Below are 22,503 nucleotides of genomic sequence, written 5' to 3' on the forward strand. Positions count from 1 at the left end.
TATCTGATAGTGACTCAAATTCCTTTTTCTGCGAAAAGAAAATGCACCATGTTTCACAAATGAAGATTGTTTCTCGCATCTGCTGTTTAATCTCAAAATAATGTAGCTTAGTTTTCTCTTGGTTCTGAAGAGAGACTTGAAAATAAGTTCTCACTTTCTTGTGAACTATTGTTCATCTGTGATTTAGATTTGACCATGAATTGTAATCTTCTCTGATCTCTTTGCTGTTCTTGCTTTAACTCCACGTATGAGCGAGAGAAAGTGTGAAAGATGGAGGTTACAGGAAAGGCCATGAGAAGAATGCCGCTTAAAATGCTGCTTAATGCTACCACTTGGCCTGGGATACTTCGCGGCACCATGTCTCCATAGCCCACTGTTGTCATGGTGATAACAGCCCACCAGTAACATGCTGGTATGCTTGTGAACTCGTGTGAGCTAGACATCTCATTCTCAATAAGATAGAGCAATGGGGCAAAGAGTGCAATGGCCACACACAAGAATAAAAGGAGGAGACCAAATTCACGTGTGCATCTGCGAGCTGTTAGCCCCAGTGTCTGTAGTCCAAGGGAGTGCCTGGCAAGCCGCATGACATACAAAATCCTCAAGGCACGGAGGACTCGCAGAACCAGGCCCACTTTGTCAAGGTAGCTGCTTCCTCCTCCAGGTTTTCCATTTTCCACTGATGTGGTGTCCACCAGAAGGGTAATGTAATAGGGTAAGATAGCTATAATGTCAATGATATTTAGTGGAGTCCTCAGGAAAACAAATTTGCTGCGAGCCTGTATGAAACGCAACACAAACTCCAGAGAAAACCAACCTACACAGACAGTCTCCACTATGAAAATGTTGTAGCACTTCTGTGAGCATTCACCCTGCAGATGAAAAATAGTAAACAACAGTAAATAAATGACTACTGTTTTCAAAAGTTATTTTTACACTTTCTAGATTGTATCTTATCAACATTTTACTCTATTTTTGCTAACTTCTTATGGGTATTTCTTCACTGGATAAATATAAATATACTTTTTTATTCCACTGTTGCTTTTAATAGTATACTGTTTTTTTTCTGGTAGTCATCTTCTAATCTTTTGTCCTCTATTTTTTTTGAAGGTGCTGACTCCTCCTGGCGTATATTACCTATAGGAATTGGTCACTTTCTCGTAATTTGTCATGTTTCATGTGTTAATGTTAACAGGCTATATGGCTGTGGTAGCAGATGCAATCCCAGGTGAGCCCAATCTTGTCATCACTTAAAAAATTTACACAGCCACACTTCACATTTAAATTTTGATCCTGTTCAGATCGACCAGGTTAGTGTGCGTGAGGTACCAAAATGTAACTACTGTACTCTAAAGCAAGCATATTAAATCAAAATGGAAGCAATATCCTTAGCATTGGTGAAACTGGACTTTAAGTTTTTGTGAGCCTCAAGTGTCCATCAAAATAGAGGTGAAAAAAACATTTCTCTCTCTTCTTTAGTGGGTTTCTCTTTAGATAATATATTTTATGATAGTAGTTATACAATCTGAATATCTACATCCTCTGAGTACTCACCCAAAGTATTTCATTAGTAATTAAGCCATTTTCTTGCCTCTTTGATGCCTCAGTGGACAATTTGTTACCTGTACTCTTACTGCTCTTGTAATCCAACAGTGCCAATTAGATGAAAATTAATGCACAGAATGTCCTAATGCTATTTATGTGTGGAGGAGAAGAAAAAAATAGACAATAAAAAGAATGAGCACCAGCATCAGGAAAGGTGACTGGAAGCTTAGTTGAAGAGGTGTTTTGAAAGGATTTTTAAAAGGTGGAAGGTTTTGTGCAGAAAGTGGACCTGCTGCAGCTGAATGTGCAACTACCAATGGCTGGATGAAAAGGCAGGGGGCTGCACAAAAAACCACTGTTGGAGGATGGAAGAATATGATAGGGGACGTAAGGTCAGAGGAGATTGCAGAGATATTGTGAGGTGAGCTCAGGATTGATTTGAAGACTTGTAGCTGAGGTTTGAACAAGTTGGAGTTTTTAAAGAGATTGGAAAATCGAAGGCCAGGAAGGAAACTGTTGGCATAATCAAAAATACAGGCAATAGAAGCTACAACACTGGCATCTACCTACCTCACAAAAAGCAGGACAAATCCAATCTGGCCAATTATCACCCGTCAGTCTATTCTCAATCATCAAAGTGAAGGTTGGTGGGAGTTACTCAGCAATAACCTGCTCACTGATGCTCAGTTTGGATTCTACCAGGGAAACCCAGTTCCAGAAGTCATAACAGCCTTGGTTCAAACATGAGCTGAATTCCAGGGTGCGGTGAAAATGATTGCCCTTAACACCAAGGCATTTCACTGTGACAACAAGGAATCCTAATAAAATTGAGGTCAATGGGAATCAAGGTAAAATTCTCCACTGGTTGGAGTCATACTTAACACAAAGGGAGATAGTTGTGTTTTTTGGAGGCCAATTATCTCAGCCCCGGGGCATTTGCTGCAGGAGTTCCTCAGGTCAGTGTTCTAGGTCCAACCATCTTCAGCTACTTCATTAATGATCTTCCCTGCTTCACAAGGTTGGAAATGGGGATGTTTGAACTGTGTTCAGTTTCATTTGCAATTCTTCAGATAATGAAGCAGTCTGGCCTGGCCCGCATACAACAAGACCTGGATAATATTCAGGCTTGGGTTGATGAGTGGCAGTATTTGCACTACACAAGTGCCAGGCAATGACCATCTCCAACATGAGAGAACCTAATCAGCTTGCCTTGACTTTAAATGACATTACCATCACAGAATTCCCAACCATTAACACCCCAGGGGTTAATGTCAAACAGAAACTTAACAGGACCAGCTACATAAATACAGTAGCTACATGAGCAGGCCAGAGGCTGGGTATTTTGTGTTGATTAACTCGCCTCCTGACTCCCCAAAGGCTGTCCACCGTCTACAAGGCAGAAGTCAGGAGTGTGATGGAATACTCTCCACTTGCCTGGATGAGTGCAGCTCCAATAACACTCAAGAAGCCTGACACCACCCAGGACAGAGCAGCCTGCTTGATTGGAACCCTATCCACCACCTTAAACATTCACTCCCTCAACCGCAGGCACATGGTAATTGCATCAACAAGAGGCACTGCAGCAATTTGACATGGCACATTTGACAGCACCTTCCAAAATTGTGACCTCTATCACCTAGAAGGAGCAGGTGCATGGGAGCGCCACCACCTGCAAGTTCCTCTCCAAGTCACCCAGTATCCTGACTTGGAGCTATGTCATCATTCCTTCACTCTTTGGGTCAAGGTCCAGGAACTGCCTTTCTAATTTCACTGTACCTACACCAGGCGGGCTGAAGCAGTTCAAGAAGGCTGCTCACCACCATTTTCTCAAGCGTAATTAGGGATGGTCAACAAATGTTGGTCATGTCAGTGATACTCCTAACCCAAGAATGAATTGTTACAGTTATGAGGTTTATAAGATTGTTATGTTTTGGGACTGTGCCTTTAATTTAAGGCAAAATGAAGGAGGTCATGTGACCTGACCTGAAGTCTGCCTGACAGCAAGCCTGGGTAGTTTGATTGTTTGAGATTAAAGGGAGCCCAACTTGTTTTATTGGGTAAAAGATGCATTCGAGACAATGGCAGCAGCCTGGGTGCTAACAGTGGCTAGACTGTGACTCTACAATGTCCCAGAAAAGTGTTGAAATGTTAGATAGTAAAGAGTTATGCTTTAAATTTAGTTCCAATATGAAAGGGATTTGGATTCTCACAGGCAGCTAATCAACATTGCTACCTGGATCCAAGGCCCGTGTGATTCACATTTCCATGGAAATTGATTTTGAAAGGAAAATACTTTCGAAGATATCCCTGACAATTCATAATTAGTCTGTCAGGTCCAGGACAGAGGGAGCAGCTAAAGCCCGAAAGTCTCTATGGTTCTCTACACTGGAATATGGTAGATGTGGGGTACCGCAAGGATCAGTGCTTGGGCCCCTGTTATTCACAACCCATATCAATGATTTGGATGTAGGCATTAAATGTCATATTTCCAAATTTGAAGATGACACAAAACTAGGTGGAAGTATGAGTTGTGAGGAGGATGCAAAGACGCTTTAAGGGATTTGGAGAGGCTAAGCAAGTGAGCAAAAATTTGGCAGATGGAATACAATGTGGATAAGTGTGAGGTTATCCACTTTGGTACAAGAAACAGAAGTACAGATTATTGCTTAAATGGTGAGAGGCTGGGAAGTATTAAACTTCAAAGGGACTTGGGTGTCCTTGTTCATGAGTCACTGGAAGCTAACATGCAGGCACAATAAGCAATTAAGAAGGTGAATGGTATGTTGGCCTTTACTACAAGAGGATTTCCGTATAGGAGTAAAGATGTCTTACTGCAATTATATAGAGTCTTGGTGAGACCGCACCTGGAGTATTCTGTGCAGTTTTGGTCTCCTTACCTAAGAAAAGGTACACTTGCCATAGTCGGAGTGCAACAAAGATTCATCAAACTAATTTCTGGGATGGAGGGATTGTCCAATGAGGAAAGATTAAATAGATTGGGCCTTTATTCTCTGGAGTTTAGAACAATGAGAGGTGATCTCATTCAAACACGCAAAATTCTTACAGGGCTCGACAGGATAAATGCAGGAAGGATGTTTCCCCTGGCTTGTGGGGGCGGTTGGGACGACATAGTCTCATAATAAGGGGCAGGCCATTTAGGACTGAGGTGAGAAGGAATTTCTTCACTCAGGGTGGTGAATCTTTGGAATTCTCTGTCCCAGAGAGCTGTGGAGGCTCAGTTGTTGAGTATGTTCAAGATTGAGATTGATAGATTTCTACACATTAAAAACATCAAGAGACACGGGGATAGTGCAGGAAAATGGCGTTGAAGCAGAAGACTAGCCATGATCTTGTTGAATGGCAGAGTAGGCTCAAAGGGCTGAATGGCTTTATTTCTTATGTTCTTTATGTTCTCGTGGTCGGCTTGAAAAGATCAAATTCATGAGGAGTAAAATTAAGCTGGAAGATTTGCCTAGCTAGGACAGTTCTGGGGTTAAAAGTTACCAGGCTGAGAAAGGAAAAGAACAGAACTAAAACATTAGGAACTAAGAATCACTTTGGACTAATTTCAGGAGAATTTAATGTCTACGTAAAAGACAGTGTAATGTAAAGCTGTGAAGTGCGTTTTCTTGGTTGTGCTAAAAATAAAAAAGGGGGTTATTCCATTCTGTGGGTTTAAAGTCTAAGTTTCCTACAAAGATAGTGGGTGGAATAACACAGGGTGGGGGGCAGACAGCACGCACCCCTCGAAACCACATTGGCTCCATGCCGACCTGCTCCACAGCCATAAAGCACCTGTGGGGCAGACTATCAAGGGCCAAGTGAGATGAGGGGCAGAAGTCCGGCACCTGGAGCTGCCAGCCACATGAGTCCTGGCAGTGCCAGGAAGGTGCCAGTGGCCGCTGCCAGGACTGCAGAAGGAAAAGATGATCAAGGCCCATGGATCCCCGGAGCAAGTCAGTCCGGGGTCTTGGGCAGGGAGGGCTTGTGGAGGTTAGGTAGCAAGCTGGGGTTTAAGGGAGGGAGGTGGTGGGAAGGAGGTGGGGGGGGTGGATGTTTGACCTAAGGGGTGTCGCCTCGTGATCAGCCAAGGGCAGACCCCGAAGAGAGACCACTCCTTCCTTCCTGCTCTTTAAACATTAAAGTTTAATAAACGGGCTTCCCACTCCTGCCTTGCTGTTCATGCCAAACATTTTATGGTGTGGGCAGCATATTATCAGAGTCAATTGGCTTGAAAACAAGCCTACTTGACCCTGTTCTTGTCACTGAGGGATTGCTTGCAGATGAGGAAGAAGGGGGACTAAGGATTTATTATTGACATTGATGGTGATGAATGAGACTTTAGAAAGCCTCCATATTGCCCTTATGTCGTTTTGTTCATTTCTTCTCATACTCCCTCTCAGTCTTGCTAATTTCACTTTTTGTATTTTTTCTATATGTTCTTTAGATATGCCTAGCTTTCACTTTATTATTTGCCTGGTAAGCATTAAATGTTTCTTTTTTGGTTTCAAATTTATCTCAACACTATTTTCGCCCATTAGAACAAATTTTTTCACACACTTTAGGTCTTATTAGAATGTATTTGCATTAGATGCTTCGATCTTCTTCCTTGAGTTATAACATTGAGAAAAAGGTCTTGAACATGTAATAAGTCCACTTATTTTTACGACAAACATTTTCCCTATCCCAATCTACTTTATAATAATTAAAATCTCCTTCAATTATAACTATATGTGGGATACATAAAATACAAATTTTATCCTCAATTTCCTTTCCAACGTAGGATTCTATTTGGGTGATTTTTCCATTTAAATCCTTGTCTTTAACTTGTTTAATAAGCAATGCCTATCCACTGTGCAATCTGTTACTCATTAGAAAGTTTTCCACTTACACTGTACAATATTTACTAATCTCTTATAAAGATGGTCTTTGCAATAAAAATTATATAGAGGTTCTTCATCCAATTTTTAAAACACTACTGACAGTTCCAAAAATTAAACAAATTGTTATATTTGAAACCTGTTTCAGAAACTATCAAATTATTTCTTTCAGACTTACACAAATAATGGAGATGTAGCATCTTAACTGATATGCTAATATCTTTTTCATACAGTGAAACTTATGATCGTTGCTATCATTTAAAATACTAATCTGAATAATTTCAATGTAATTGAAAACTTCTGGGCAGTGTTTAAGTATATTACTCTACAAATATCAGCACAGGTACAGCAAGATGTCAACATATGGTTTAAAACTGTCCTGAACCTGACTGGAAATTTGAACTGTAATTCTGGGTTTCCCCATGCATAAAGGTTATGGGGTAAACTTTCACCTCCGCTACTCAGGCAGTAATACTATTACTTTACACCTATCTACAGAAAGGCTGATACAGATCAAGGGTTGGAACCAAAACAGGAACCAAATCATGACACCTATGGACAAAATATGTGCTGCAGGCCTTAGCTGTTACAATGATACTTTGCAACATGTTATTGGTTTAAGCATTAGTCAAATTTTACTAATGTCACAGAAACATTATCAAATCATGGCAATAGCAAGTAAGTGTTATAGTGGGAATTCTCAAGGGTTTTCAATACACAACTGATCTCCTGTGGTGTTGGACATGGGGAGTCAAGGCCCAGCATTATTTCCAGCTCACAGGGAGTGATGGGGAAGTCGTGAGGTCAAGCACCAAAGTAAAGTGAGATGATGGGTCAGAACTTCTGTGGAGTGGCAATCACCGTCGGATTGCCACTCCTATCGTTTATACTTACCTTATCAGGAGCTGCACCTTCCTCACCCGACCTTCCGACCCAGGCCGGGTGAGAAAAGTGCAGTGCAGATGTTCAGGGATCCTCAGTCTAGTGCAGTAGAGTCGGGAGAAAGGAAGCCACGACTCTTTTTTTGCAGCATTAACTGCTGTAAAGCAGGTAAGTTTAAAGATAAAAACAAAGAGATAAAACCAAAAAACTGCGGATGCTGGAAATCCAAAACAAAAACAGAATTACCTGGAAAAACTCAGCAGGTCTGGCAGCATCGGCGGAGAAGAAAAGAGTTGACGTTTCGAGTCCTCATGACCCTTCAACAGAACTGAGTAATATTAGGAGAGGGGTGAAATATATATATGATATATATCTCGTCGGGACCTGGAAAAATTTATTAATTTTGCTTCCAATCTCCACCTCTCCATCATTTTCACATGGTCCATCTCTGACACTTCCCTTCCCTTCCTTGACCTCTCTGTCTCAATTTCTGGTGATAGACTGTCCACCAATATCCATTACAAGCCTACCAACTCCCACAGCTACCTCGACTACAGCTCCTCACACCCCGCTTCCTGTAAGGACTCCATCCCATTCTCTCAGTTCCTTCGCCTCCGTCGCATCTGTTCTGATGATGCTACCTTCAAAAACAGTTTCTCTGACATGTCCTCCTTCTTCCTTAACCGAGGTTTTCCACCCACGGTCGTTGACAGGGCCCTCAACCGTGTCCGGCCCATCTCCCGCGCATCCGCCCTCACGCCTTCTCCTCCCTCCCAGAAACATGATAGAGTCCCCCTTGTCCTCACTTATCACCCCACCAGCTTCCGCATTCAAAGGATCATCCTCCGCCATTTCCGCCAACTCCAGCATGATGCCACCACCAAACACATCTTCCCTTCACCCCCCCTGACGGCATTCCGTAGGGATCATTCCCTCCGGGACACCCTGGTCCACTCCTCCATCACCCCCTACTCCTCAACCCACACCTATGGCACCTCCCCATGCTCACGCAAAAGATGCAACACCTGCCCCTTCACTTCCTTTCTCCTCACCGTCCAAGGGCCCAAACACTCCTTTCAAGTGAAGCAGCATTTCACTTGCATTTCCCCTAACTTAAGTCTACTGCATTCGTTGCTCCCAATGCGGTCTCCTCTACATTGGAGAGACCAAACGTAAACTGGGCGACCACTTTGCAGAACATCTGCAGTCTGTCCGCAAGAAAGACCCAAACCTCCCTGTCACTTGCCATTTTAACACTCCACCCTGCTCTCTTGCCCACATGTCTGTCCTTGGCTTGCTGCATTGATCCAGTGAAGCCCAACGCAAACTGGAGGAACAGCACCTCATCTTCCGACTAGGCACTTTACAGCCTTCCGGACTGAATATTGAATTCAACAACTTTAGATCTTGAACTCCCTCCTCCATCCCCACCCCTTTTCCGTTTCTTCCCCCTTCCTTTTCTTTTTTCCAATAATTTATATAGATTTTTCTTTTCCCACCTATTTGCATTATTTTTAAATCTATACCTTTTATGCCCTGTTAGTCTTTCCACCCCACCCCCACCAGAGCTGTACCTTGAGTGTCCTGCCATCCATTCTTAATTAGCACAATCGTTTAGATAATATCACCACCTTCAACACCTCTTCGCTCTTTTGTCTGTGACATCTTTTGATTATCTGCTCCTATCACTGCTTGCTTGTCCCTACAACCACCCCCCCCTACTTCACCCCTCCCCCCCCTCCCCCACCCCCACCTTAGACCAGCTTATATTTCACCCCTCTCCTAATATTACTCAGTTCTGTTGAAGGGTCATGAGGACTCGAAACGTCAACTCTTTTCTTCTCCGCCGATGCTGCCAGACCTGTTGAGTTTTTCCAGGTAATTCTGTTTTTGTTTAGGTAAGTTTAAAGGTTCAGCCACTTTGAGAAATCAGGGCGAAGGTAAGGTGAGTGGTAGGAAGGGCTGGTGGGGGGGTGCGAGGTGTTCATTGGGGGACGTTGATCAGTGGGGGGCTGATCAGTGGGGACTGTTCAGCTGGTCATTGGTGAGGTTGGGAGGGTAGCTGGGGACAGGAGGTTTGGATGGTCAGTGGGCTGCATCGGATGGCCAGTCAGGGGATGTGGATGGTGGTTGCTGGGTTGGGATGGTAGTCGGGGGTGAGGGTATCGGGGTGTCGGTAGGGTAGTTGGGGGTGTGAGGGGATATTCAGGGATTGGAAGGGTAGTCTTGGGGGGGTCGGGACAGTAGTTGGGGGTGTGGGGGGCAGGGGGTGGTAGTTGGGGTGGTTGAGTGTAGTCTGGGTTCAGGACGGTAGTTGGGAAAGTGTCAGGTAGTCGGGGAGTCCTGTGGGGGGGGTTGGGAGGATCAGTACTATGGTTAGCCAGGAGTTAGAAGTGGTTTTAATTCCTCCGACAGTTCCTGGGCAACTATTCCTAGCACAGGTGGGACCACCCGAAGTCTGCGATTGAGATCGGACTATCGGATTGTTCCCGGTGCAGGGTAATTTCCCAATAGAAGTTTGAACTTCTCAGGCAATTGCCGTGCAATCCTTATGTGGGGACTTCCGAGAGGGGCTTGTGGGGGGTGGGTAGTGCATCCTTGGGGTACCCCCCCCAGGTATGATGCCCCTGAGGTTGGAAGTTATGGGCTGATATGTAAGATGTGATGAGTCAACAACAAGTAGAAAAATATTAAATTCCCATGATTATTTATAAAAATTCTAGTCAACCTTTTGTAATATTGCACGTGGGAAGTCAAAGCTAAGGGCATGTTTCATACAGGCAGGATTAGAGCGTTAGGAGATAACTCCAGGCCCACTTTCACCTCTATCCCAATCACCTCTGAACTTATCTAATTGATGTCCACCACTCATCTGATTTATTCTGAGACCAGAGGAAGAATTCCATTCCACCGTTCCATCACTGCACCTCACCTGAATCGTACTTGGTTTAGGGTGTTAAGGAATGTAAGTTCATCTACTTGCAAAACGCTTTAATCCTATCAATTTACATCAGTCTCAGACACTGATCTCAACTCTAAATTTATAATCAGCAAGCAGTTCATGTTACGTTACTATGACATAACTGAACTGCCTCTGGTCCGTCTTATTTATTTAATCAATTAATCTTTCTACTAATCATTTCCCAACTCAGTTTAAGTGCAGCTAACTTCGATACTAAATTAATAAACAATTGTTAATTTGTGGTGTTTTGTCTGACTGATAATTGGAAAGTGTTAATTAATTACTCAGCAATTCTGTAGACAGATATAGGAGCATGTTAATGCAAATGCTGCTATAGCCCAAACTGGCTGGTACAAGATAGTTCAGCAAGCCAAATGTATGCATCAATAACTCTTAGGCATAGATGGGAGGGGAAAATCTACACAACAAATCAAAATGTGTGGGAAGAAGATCTGCAGAATATATGGGCAGGGTGAGTACAGTTACCCAGCTAAGAATTCTGTACACAAATGCACATAGCACGAGAAATAAAAGTGAGTTGGAAGCAGAAATTCTGCAAAAGAGTATGATGTAATGGACCAGGCTTGATTGGGAGCTAAATATTTGAAGCAATAGGGCCATTAGAGAGGACAGGGAATTTGGGGAGTAGCATTGATAAAATACACAATTATCACAGTAGAAATGAGGGATTTCAGAATGGGTGAAGAGGCAGTAGAAACACTATGAGGTAAGGAACAGCTAAGGATGCAAGACTCTGGTAGGAGTTGTCTGCTAATCAGACAACATAGGCAAAGTAATTAACTTTTCAAGGTCCAAGGTTAAATATAAGCACAGGTGACTTAATAAGGAGCTCTCCTTAATTGGAAAATGTTCAGAATTGTGTTTTAAGAAGATCCCCTCAGAAATAAGAAGCCTGCCTGATGAAAGCAAGTTGTATTACATTCGCAGTGCACCACTTACTGCTGTTCAGCCATATTTGCTAGGGTCTTCTATTAGGCAGGCCTGCCAAGAGCCTCATGCAAAGTTGAACCAAGTGGTGAAAAGAAAGATGTCCCAAATATGAGTAAATTATTATTATTATGGGGATGGGAAGAACAGAATGTTCTTCTAGGCTCCACTAGAACAATGTGGGCCACAGCTGCCCTGGGATCCCCATGGTCAACAATTGCACCCTCCACACCTTAGATCACATTTCCCCATAACCCCTCCTTCAGTCTCTGAGCTGCCTGATATCATGTCAGCATCAGCAAAGAGCTGCAGATACATTTGCACTATCCCATAAAGCTTTGCACCATTATCTGAAGCTTAGAATTCAAGTTCATGAATTCAAAAAGTTTGTTTTAAAAATAGATGAAACAGCACCAATTATTACTTCAGGAGACAAAGTGAGTGGAAACTTCCAAAGCGCTGGAAACTATCTCTGTATTTTAATACAGGGGAACTTGCAGGAACACCATCACCTGCATGTTCCCTTCCAAGCCACACACCATCCTTGGAACTATATCGCCATTCCTTCACTTTCGCTGGATCAATATCCTGGAACTTCTTTCCTAACACCACATTGACTGCAGCAGTTCAAGAAGGTTGCTCACCACCACCTTCTCAAAGGTAATTAGGGGTGGGCAGTAAATGCCAACCAAGCCAGTGACACCCACATCCTGTGAAAGAATAAAAACAAACTACCATTTTATTATAACATAGTGCTAACATGGGCACAAATACTGCCAGCAACGCCTATTGATTTTAATGAACCAACTCTATTTTAATGGTTGCTAATGAAAAAAATACATATTATCTTTGGATCGATGGCTGTGGAACAATAACTTGGCTCAGTAATACTAGGTTTCAGCCTTCCATTAACTTAGTATATTACAAAGTTTCAGTCCACGTTATCTAAGAACTGTGATTAGTTAAATCTGTAGTTGTTTTGTTTATCCTCAGTTATAAACTAAATTACCAGCACTATCATTAAAGCAGTAACGTTTAACTGTATCATTGGTGTTGAACTTTCAACTTTGGCAGAGGTGTGCAACAGGCAGGATCACTCATCTGTTACACATCCTCCCCAAGTTTCCTTTTCATTGATGTCAATGCCATGAGAAATCAGGTGGATGGGCTTTTCCTGTTTTAGGCACTCACTGAAGTTGAAAATCCCACCTACTGAGGTAGAGATTCCTCTTGTGTGGACTTCATGCCCCCATCTGGCACACCAATTGGCCACCTAATAATCACAGCGGGAGGCCTGGTCCATTTTGCCAGCTGCCTGCAGATGGAAAATCGAGTCAACCTGCGGCCTAACCAGGCGTCCTTAAAGACAGTGCTACAGGCTGCTACCAAACAGGCAGGCCTTTAAAAAAAATGAACGACTGCTCCTGGCTCTACAAACTGATGACCAATGCTGATCACTGCCTCCCACCCACCCCCCCAAACCAATGTCAGGAGTATGATGAAATACTCTCCACTTTTCTGAATGAGTATGGCTCCAAGAACACTCAAGAATCTCTATGCCATGCAAGACAAAGCAGCCCCCTTGATCACCACCCCATCCATCCATCTAAAACATTCAGTCCCTCCACCACTGGATGCACAGTGGCAGCAGCATGTACCATATTCAAGATGCACTGTGGAACTTCACCAAGGCTTCTTCGACAGCACGTCGACAGAATTCTCTTGGCGAGAGTGCAGTTTGGAGAAATAAGTGTGGAGGTCAACGTACTTGCACCTCCAAGCTATATTCCCATTAAGAAAAGTGCTGACTCGCATGACTTTGGGACTATTGTGTTTTGAATAAAACAAATTAGAAGACTGAAATATCAGGCACAATTTTCACTGAAGTTCCACATGACTAGACTAAGTGAGTGGGGACATTTTTGGCAGATGAAGCTCAATATGGGGAAGCATGAGTCCACGCACCTTAGATCTAAGAAAAACATAATCAAAATATTTTCTTAATGGTGAGAACCTAAAGCATTTAGAAATGTGTGTATGAAAATCACTAAAAGTGAGTGTACAGGTATGTTAAGTCCAGTGAAAAGTTGCCCTTTAATACAAGGGGATGTAAATACAAAAATGAGGAAGCTATGCTTCATTTGTACAGAGCCTTGGCAGAAGCCACCGGGAGTACGCTGTACAGTTTTTGTGCACCACACTTCAGGAAAGATATATTGGCCTTCTAGGGGATACAGCATAAATTCACCAGAATGGCACTTAAAGGCTTAAATTATGAGGACAGATTGTATTAAGTTAACTTGCATTCCCTTGAGCTTTGAAGGTACAGGACTGATCTGATCAAGACATACAAAATGATAAAAGACTCAGCAGGGCAAACACAGAGAAACATTTTCCACTGGTGGAGGAACCCAGAAGAAAGGGGAGCCTGGTTGTTTAGGAGTGAAAGAGAGAAATATTTTTTCACACAAAGGGTAGTGAAAATATGGTACTGTCTCCACAAAGGGCTGTGGGTGCTGGGTTAATTGAAGTTTTCAAGACTGAGATAGATATATTTTTCTTGGCTGAAGGCACCAACAAATATGGACCAAAGGCTAGTAAAAGAAGTTGAGGTACAGATCAGCCATGATCTAATAGAATTACAGAACTGTAATTGAGGGGTTCAATATATTTCTATATTTAAAACAATCCCCCCATTTCATAAAGAAAAAGTATATTCATCAGGCTTATCTCTTACGTTAAGGGGCCCTGGCAGAAATATTTAAAATGTCCTTCGCCACGAGTGAGGTGCCGGAGGATTGGAGGGTAGCTCATGTTGTTCCGTTGTTTAAAAAAGGCTCCAAAAGTAAACCAGGTAATTACAGGCCAGTGAGCCTGACGTCAATAGTAGGTAAATTATTGGAAGGTGTTCTGAGAGATCGGATATATAATTATTTGGACAGCCAAGGGCTGATTAAGGATAGTCAGCATGGCTTTGTGCGTGGTAGGTCGTGTTTAACGAACCTTGTAGAGTTTTTCGAGGAGGTTACCAAGAAAGTAGATGAAGGAAAGGCTGTGGATGTTGTCTACATGGACTTTAGTAAGGCCTTTGACAAGGTCCAACATGGGAGGTTAGTTCAGAAGGTTCAGACACTAGGTATCCATGGAGAGGTTGTAAACTGGATTCGAAATTGGATGTGTGGGAGAAGACAGACAGTGGTAGTGGATGATTGCTTCTCAGGCTGGAGGGCTGTGACTAGTGGTGTGCCTCAGGGATCTGTACTGGGACCATTGTTGTTTATTGTCTATATCAATGATTTGGATGATAATGTGGTGAATTGGATCAGTAAGTTTGCTGATGACACTAAGATTGGAGGCGTTGTGGACAGCGAGGAAGGCTTTCAAAGCTTGCAGAGAGATCTGGACCAACTGGAAAAATGGGCCAGAAAATGGCAGATGGAATTTAATGCAGTTAAGTGTGAGGTGTTACATTTTGGAAGGTCAAACCAAGATAGGACATACACAGTAAATGGTAGGGCACTGAGGAGTGCGGAGGAACAAATGGATCTGGGAATTCAGATACATAATTCCCTGAAATTGGCGTCACAGGTAGACAAGGTTGTAAAGAAAGCTTTTGGTATACTGGCCTTCATAAATCAAAGTATTGAGTATAGGAGTTGGGATGTTATGGTGAGGTTGTATAAGACATTGGCGAGGCCAACTTTGGAGTATTTTGTGCAGTTCTGGTCGCCTAACTACAGGAAGGATATCAGTAAGAATGAGAGAGTGCAGAGAAGATTTACTAGGATGTTGCTGGGTCTTAAGGAGTTGAGTTACAGGGAAAGATTAAACAGGTTAGGACTTTATTCCTTACAGCGTAGAAGAATGAGGGGAGATTTGATAGAAGTTTACAAAATTGTGAGGGGTATAGACAGAGTAAATGCGAGTAGGCTCTTTCCACTTAGATTAGGAGAAATAAACACAAGAGGACATGGCTTTAGGGTGAAAGGGGAAAGGTTTAGGGGGAACTTCTTCACTCAGAGAGTGGTGAGAGTGTGGAACGAGCTACCATCTGACATGGTAAATGCGGGCTCACTCTTAAGTTTTAAGAATAAATTATAGATGGGAGAGGTCTGGAGGGTTATGGACTAGGTGCAGGTCAATGGGACTAGCGGAATAATATTTTGGCACAGACTAGAAGGGCCGAATGGCCTGTTTTCTGTGCTGTAGTGTTCTATGGTTCTTGTAAAAGCACCCACTTTCCTACCACATAGAGATATTCAAGCCTTGAGTCTCAATCCTGTTGACCAAATCTAGGATGCCACTTGAAAAAAAGTGTGTTAATGTGGTGATAAAAGAAACTATTATGGCCATGACTTTAGAAAAATCTGAGAGTTGCTGCCGACTATGTTTCCCCACCTTACAGTGTAATTTCTCAGGATCACACGGCTTCCGATTTGTCTGAAGGTGGTTTGAAGTTGCAGGGATGCCATTTCCTATAGGTCTGCTCACATGCACCACTTATTATTGACATTACTGGAGCAGGCTAGCAGGTAGGGATATCCAAATCAAGGGTCTACCTCTGGGTAATAATATTAATATTTAAATCAATAAACAGGAGAGTTTTTGTAACGTAAAATGAGCGAGATCTTTAATTGAAAAATATTCCTTTAGACTTTTTTTCTCTTTAAGGGAGCTTGTTGACATTTTCCTCAGAGTATAAAAGATAACGATCTGTTTTACAAAATTATTTATAAATGAATTGTGAGCAAAGGATATATTGAATTTTAACCAGTTGTAAGAATGAAACTGAATTTGCAATCTTAAATTATGTGAACTGGATTACTGTATACTCCAATGCAAATTTCCGAATTTGCAGCAGTTTGGGTTCTGATGCACATTTATGGCCATATTTAAGATGGGAGCCCAAAATATTCAGTGACTGAAAGTGTAGGCATGGGCATGTGTGGATTGGGCAATGCCCTGTCCCAAATGATCAAACGGTTGATCCCTGGTGTCTAGTTTGTCTGTTTTTTAATCCTGTATGTGTGCCCATCCAAGTCTCTTGGGTTAGTGCTGTCCTCTGCAAAGGGAAAGGGAGTGGATTAATTGAACAGCCCTACCAAAGAACTGTCCTCGTGACAGGATTTACTAACATTTGGAAGCAAATGGGCGTATTAGTGAGAGGCAGCATGGTTTTGTGAAGGGGAGGTCGTGTCTCACTAACTTGATTGAGTTTTTCGAGCAAGTGACAAAGATGATCGACGATGGAAAGGCAGTGGATGTTACCTACATGGATTTCAGTAAGGCCTTTGACAAGGTCCCTCATGGCAGATTGGTACAGAAGGTAAAGTCGCACGGGATCAGAGGTGAGCTGGCAAGATGGATACAGAATTGGCTTGGTCATAGAAGACAGAGGGTAGCAGTGGAAGGGTGCTTTTCTGAATGGAGAGCTGAGATTAGTGGTGTTCCGCAGGGATCAGTGCTGGGACCTTTGCTGTTTGTAGTATACATAAATGATTTGGAGGAAAATGTAACTGGGCTAATTAGTAAGTTTGCAGACGACACTAAGGTTGGAGGAGTTGCAGATAGTGAAGAGGATTGTCAAAGGATACAACGGGATATAGATCGGTTGGAGACTTGGGCGGAGAAATTTAATCCGGACAAATGCGAGGTAACGCATTTTGGAAGGTCTATTACAGGTAGGAATTATACAGTAAATAGCAGAACCCTTAAGTGCATCGACGGGCAGAGGGATCTGGGTGTACAGGTCCACAGGTCACTGAAAGTGGCAACGCAGGTGGATAAGGTAGTCAGGAAGGCATATGGCATGCTTACCTTCATCGGCAGAGGTATTGAGTATAAAAGCTGGGAAGTCATGCTGCAGCTGTATAGAACCTTGGTTAGGCCACACTTGGAATATTGCGTGCAATTCTGGTCGCCACATTACCAGAAGGATATGGAGGCATTGGAGAGGGTGCAGAGGAGGTTTACCAGGATGCTGCCTGGTCTGGAGGTTATTAGTTATGAAGAGAGGTTGGAGAAACTCGGATTGTTCTCACTAGAGTGACGGAGATTGAGGAGCGACTTGATAAAAGTTTACAAAATTATGAGTGGCATGGACAGAGTAGATAGTCAGAAGCTTTATCCCAGGGTGGAAGAGTCAATTACTAGGGGACATAGATTTAAGGTGAGAGGAGAAAACTATCGAGGAGATGTGCGGGGCAAGTTTTTTACACAGAGGGTAGTGAGTGTCTGGAATTCGCTGCCAGAGGAGGTGGTGGAAGCAGGTACGATAGTGGTGTTTAAGAGGCAGCTTGACAAATACATGAATAGGATGGGAATAGAGGAATACAGACCCCGGAAGTGCAAAATGTTTTAGTTTGACAGGCAATACAATTGGCTCAGGCTTGGGGGGCTGAAGGGCCTGTTCCTGTGCTGTACTTCTCTTTGTTCTTTGGTTCTTGCTATCCCTCATATTGTTACCAATTTAGTGAGCGGGGAGGTACACACATTCTCAGGTGTCTTGTGGAACATACACATTTGACCCCTGGCAACCGTCCTTTGAAAATTATGAAAGCCCAAATGCGATCTATAGTTCTAACCAGGCTTGTAGTACAGAGATGATTGTGGGACAGACTGGGTGGATCAATGGGGCTTTTCTTGTCAGTGTCATTGTTCGTATGATCTTATGAATGATATAATAATGAGGGAACATGTTTGTCACACGACAATCTATTTTTGTGCTCTTTCTTTCCCATATATGCAGATAAACTTCAGTTATGTGGCACGACTGAGGAAGCTGGGGTTGTTCACCTTAAAGAGAAAGAAAGTATTGCATTTATATAGCTCTTTTCACAATCTCAGTATGTCCAAAAGCACTTTACAGTCAACAAAGTCCTTCTGAATTGTGGTCACTGCTGTAATATAGGAAATGAGGCAGTCAATTTGCTTATAGTTAGCTTCTACAAACAGCAATGTAAGAACGACCAGATAATCTGTTTCTATGATATTGATTGAGGGATAACTATTGGCCAGGACACTGGAGGTAACTATTCTGCTCTTCTTTGAAATAGTAAAGTGGGATTTTTTGCATCCATCTGAGAGGGCAGAAGGGGCCTTAGAGCAGAGGAGGCTAAGAGGAGGATTGATAGAGGTGTTCAAAAGCATAAATAGTTATAAGATAAATGAGGAGAAATTGTTTCCAGTGATAGAAGGGTTGGTAACCAGAGGACACTGATTTAAGGTGATTGACAAAAGAACAAGAGGCTACATGAGGAAACATGTTTTTACACAGTGAGTTGTTGTGATCTAAAATGTACCAGCTGAGAGGATGGTGGAAGCAGATTAAATAGTAACATTCAAAAGAGAATTGGATAAATACTTGAATGGGAAAAAATTAACAGTCTATTGAGAAAGGGAAAGGGAGTGGATTGATTGAACAGCCCTACCAAAGAACTGGCACAGACATGGTGGGCTGAATGGCCTCTTTCATTCTAAGATTCTATGAAACTGATTAATATATTAATGCAAAATATTTTATACAATGGAAAATAAGATGTAACCAAGTATTTGACTTTAGCAATATTTAGTAATTATAAATTTTATCAAATATTTATCAGTGTTAAGATTTTATTTGCAAATTCCTAAATTACTAGATAGAATAGCTCTGCTGAGTGTTGAAACCAAAATGCATCTTACATTTTGACATTTGAAAATATACCATTCCTTAACTGTAAACCTTTTCAGTAATTTTGAATTGTTGTGAATTAAAGTGCAAAACCACACTTACTTTATCCTCTTCTGCTCGGAGGTCAGGCATGGTACTGATGGATAGATTAACTACAGTAATTGTCACAAATATAACAGAAAGGCAGGCAAAGATTTTTCCTGGGAGCCCCGACTGAGGGTTTTCCACCATATCCCTGAGTTTTGTCATTAAGTGATTACATCTCGATGGCTCAACAAAATCACCTAGCTTTTCACCTTCTGCCAGATCTTCCTCAAAAGCGTTCATTTCTGCAAATTCTTCGATTTTCTGCAGATATCGGCGACGGCAGCACCATTCCAGATTGTCATCTTCAATGCCCCAGTACAACAATTCCTCTTGGAAAGAAAGAGCACACATTTCTCTCAAAAGTCTCAACTTCCCAGCCCTCAGGAAAGTCAAAATTGTCCTAAAGGCACCTGGGTTCCGATCAAAGAAAAATTCATTGCATGTCACATCGTAATCATCACAAATTTTCATTATTTCATCAAAGTTGTGGCAAGATCGGAGCTGCCCCAGACGTGTTAAAGGGAAGTCATCCAGTGTGGTCCATGGCAATAAATATTTTATCCCCCCGACATTTATTATAACATGGTGTTTGCGATCCTCTGGAATTGCACTGCCATACAAGTATTCTTGAGAATGTACGAGGTGGGCTCTATTGTAAAATACACCTTTTAGAGTCTGTGTTTCATTGTAGATTGTTTGGTTAAAGGAGTTGTCAGAGGCACAGCTGAGGGCGCTGTAATCATAGTCCGAACTGTCTCCTGCCAGCAGCGTCATCCTGACTGCAGCTCCTCACATCACTATAGCCGAGCACATTTAGAAAGTGCAGCAAACTATAAGAAATCAGATAGAGACTGAAAATTCCAGATAATCACTCATGAACATTAATATTTAGCATATGAGGCCACTATAAAGTATGCACGACTAACTAAAAGATGCCCTTATTGTGTCTTAAAGAGCCTACAATATGATTTATAACACAAATGGGCTTATCTGATAACTCATGAGTTGTAGTCATCAGCAGTGGAGAATATAAATCACATCTCAATGGTCTTTATCCACACAACTAAGTTCCTGTTTAAAAATTGCAGTTTGAACTTTAACCATTTTAATTGCTAACTCAATATGAATGATTGTGTCAGCTAAATCATGAGATACGAATCCAATCTCACAGAGCCTTGTGAAATTACAGCATTTTAATTCCAAGTAATTAATCAATAAAAGTCTTATATACATTTAGGGAATTCACTTTGCATTGATTTGTGGAACTATTAATATAAAAATATGGGCACTATGCATTAATAAAGGTGGTATATTTCTATGGCCCCATTCCATATACATTCAGTTATATGTGTTTAATAAAAGACTTAGAGAAAGGCAGCATTTGTTGGAGTGTTCCATTAAGAGGCTTCTGTAATTTTATTTTTGCATGTTCAAATAACCTGTATGATATTAAATCCAAAAGATTAATGATTTTTTTCACTGTGCCGGGCATCAATTGCAATAATTTGTCCAGATGAAATGGGCATCAGCGAATTACTCTGAAATCTAAAATCTAAATTGACACTTTCCAAAAAGGCTTTGTACAATCCTGTAGATAACCAGAGTCCAGAAAAAATCTAAACTTGTTTAATTTAAAACTTGTTTCTGTCAACAGTAGGTTTCATAAACGACACTACTTGCCTCTCAGTGAGCCTTTTGAAGATGTTACACCGTACTCACAGAAGCCTTTTCCATCTTGTAACTGTATGTAATATAATAGAAAATTACTGACATTACCAAGTGGATTCAACATTCAGCTGGTGTGGACATTCAGTTTGAAACAACTTCTGAAAGATTAATAAATCAGAGCTGCTCAACTGAAAAACCCGGATTTAGTCTCTAGCTATACATTTCTAAAGGAATACAAATGACAGCTTGCAGATCTCTAATTATAGAACCTTCATTAAACAACATGCAGTGTATCCAAAATAGAACATTGTGTACATTTAAGCTTTTCAAAAGCATCTTGTCAAATCGCTGACCGAAGTCAAAGTGAATTTATGTTGATAACAATGTAAGGAAAAATAATTAATTAAATCCGTTCCTTGTTTGTCGACTCTTAATTACGTTTGAAATCACATCAGTTTATTTTTAATATTAATGGTTTTATTTCGAGAGATTTGTTTTTATTTGTCAAAACAGGAAACCACGCGCACATTTATTATATATCTCCACCTGTTGCACTTGCAGATTGGTGATAAACATTTGTGTTTTTTAAACACTGGACTCATTAATAAACACTATTCATTATAATCTGTCACCACAAGCTGCTACGCAGTAACATGTAAAACAAGCACCGCCAGCGTACCAAAAACTAGCTATGGTTATGCTGATTCCGTGATTAGGGATAAAACGTTTTAACATCTTCAAGAAATAGGATAACATGAACCGCGTACTCCAAATCACAACTATAATAAAAACAGCCAGCAAGACAGCTGCTCAGTTAACTTCCTGATGTGGAAAGTATGTTACTTACTAAAGACTGTACGAAGTAATTGGTAATCAACAGAGTTACAAGTGTTGACAATATTAGAGGACCCAAGCAAATGGACATTTAAAAAAAGCCTTATTTAACTGGAAATAAATGGCTGTATGTAACGGTTAACGCTGACTGGATGGGTAGGTGCTTCTCCCCCTCGTTTCCTAACGTTGCGACCGCTTTAAAGTTTCGAAAAGGATTCCGCGATCTCTCCTTAAACCGGGAATAATAACCTCGTTTAGTCTGAATTTCCTTCCCAACGTCCCATCATGCAGGAACATTTAAAAACACCGGTCGCCACTGCGTGAAGACAATTGCAACCCAACTATTAATATTGAGCACTTACGCGTTACCACGAATATAATTTCCCACGGCGAAAGTTCCTCGGGTTTCTGCTCGGCAAAGTTACTTTACGCCGCGGTTTTGTCACTCAACAACTCGCGGCAATTACACCTTGCGCCCAGCGCCTTGCCCATATAAAGTATAAAGAGTGGGAATGGTATGTAAAGTACAAGAGGATCAGAGCCAACAGGCTGCAGGCTAATTGTCTCCAGCAAGACTGTTCTGACGCCACCAGGAGGACGTGCCCGCTCGTTGGGAAGGTTTGAGTGAAATCCATGGCAACCAGTGCTTTCAGACCGGAGGATTTCCCCCCCGCCCTGGAAAATGGAAATGATCAAGCTGAGGGGAAACAATAGTTCACACTGCACATATGCACTAATAAAAGCGCCAGCTTCTCCCGCATCTTTTGAGTGACACATTAATGCCAGTATAAGGTAAACGCTCTGTTGGGTTATTTGGTTCTCAAAAGATGTAAAACGTGAGCTTTATGATTAACTGTGTTGAATGCGATTTATGTCAGAATCGGCACTGAGATATGTTGCAAAACACGTGTGTAACAGTTCATTATCTGAACTATAGCCTTCACATTCTGGAGCTGTTACCTTGAAAGAGCTACATTTTATCCAGGTACATCCTTTTTTTTTAACTGCATCGATGTCAAATTAACACG

General features: G+C 41.8%; 1 protein-coding gene across 1 annotated transcript; it reads right to left on the reverse strand.

Annotated features, from left to right (window-relative positions):
* Window positions 1-10: 10 nt before the first annotated feature.
* kcng1 (potassium voltage-gated channel, subfamily G, member 1) lies at window positions 11-21,956 on the reverse strand. Its single transcript, XM_078556305.1, has 3 exons — window positions 21,838-21,956; window positions 18,989-20,714; window positions 11-872 (listed from the first exon to the last, which is right to left on the reverse strand). Exons 2-3 carry the CDS (start codon window positions 19,745-19,747, stop codon window positions 108-110), a joined length of 1,524 nt encoding a protein of 507 aa, XP_078412431.1. The 5' UTR covers window positions 19,748-20,714; window positions 21,838-21,956; the 3' UTR covers window positions 11-107.
* Between the last annotated feature and the right edge of the window lie 547 nt (window positions 21,957-22,503).

Source organism: Cetorhinus maximus, chromosome 13, assembly GCF_964194155.1.
Source record: "Cetorhinus maximus chromosome 13, sCetMax3.hap1.1, whole genome shotgun sequence".
In the NCBI taxonomy this organism is placed as follows: domain Eukaryota; kingdom Metazoa; phylum Chordata; class Chondrichthyes; order Lamniformes; family Cetorhinidae; genus Cetorhinus; species Cetorhinus maximus.

What these genes read in the sequence shown, in the direction of transcription:
- kcng1 (XM_078556305.1), bottom strand. Translation starts at nt 19,747, where the DNA reads ATGACGCTGCTGGCAGGAGACAGTTCGGACTATGATTACAGCGCCCTC. An exon ending in TCCGAGCAGAAGAGGATAAA is followed by an intron (nt 873 to 18,988) that starts GTAAGTGTGGTT and finishes TTTCATCTGCAG; the next exon opens with GGTGAATGCTCACAGAAGTG.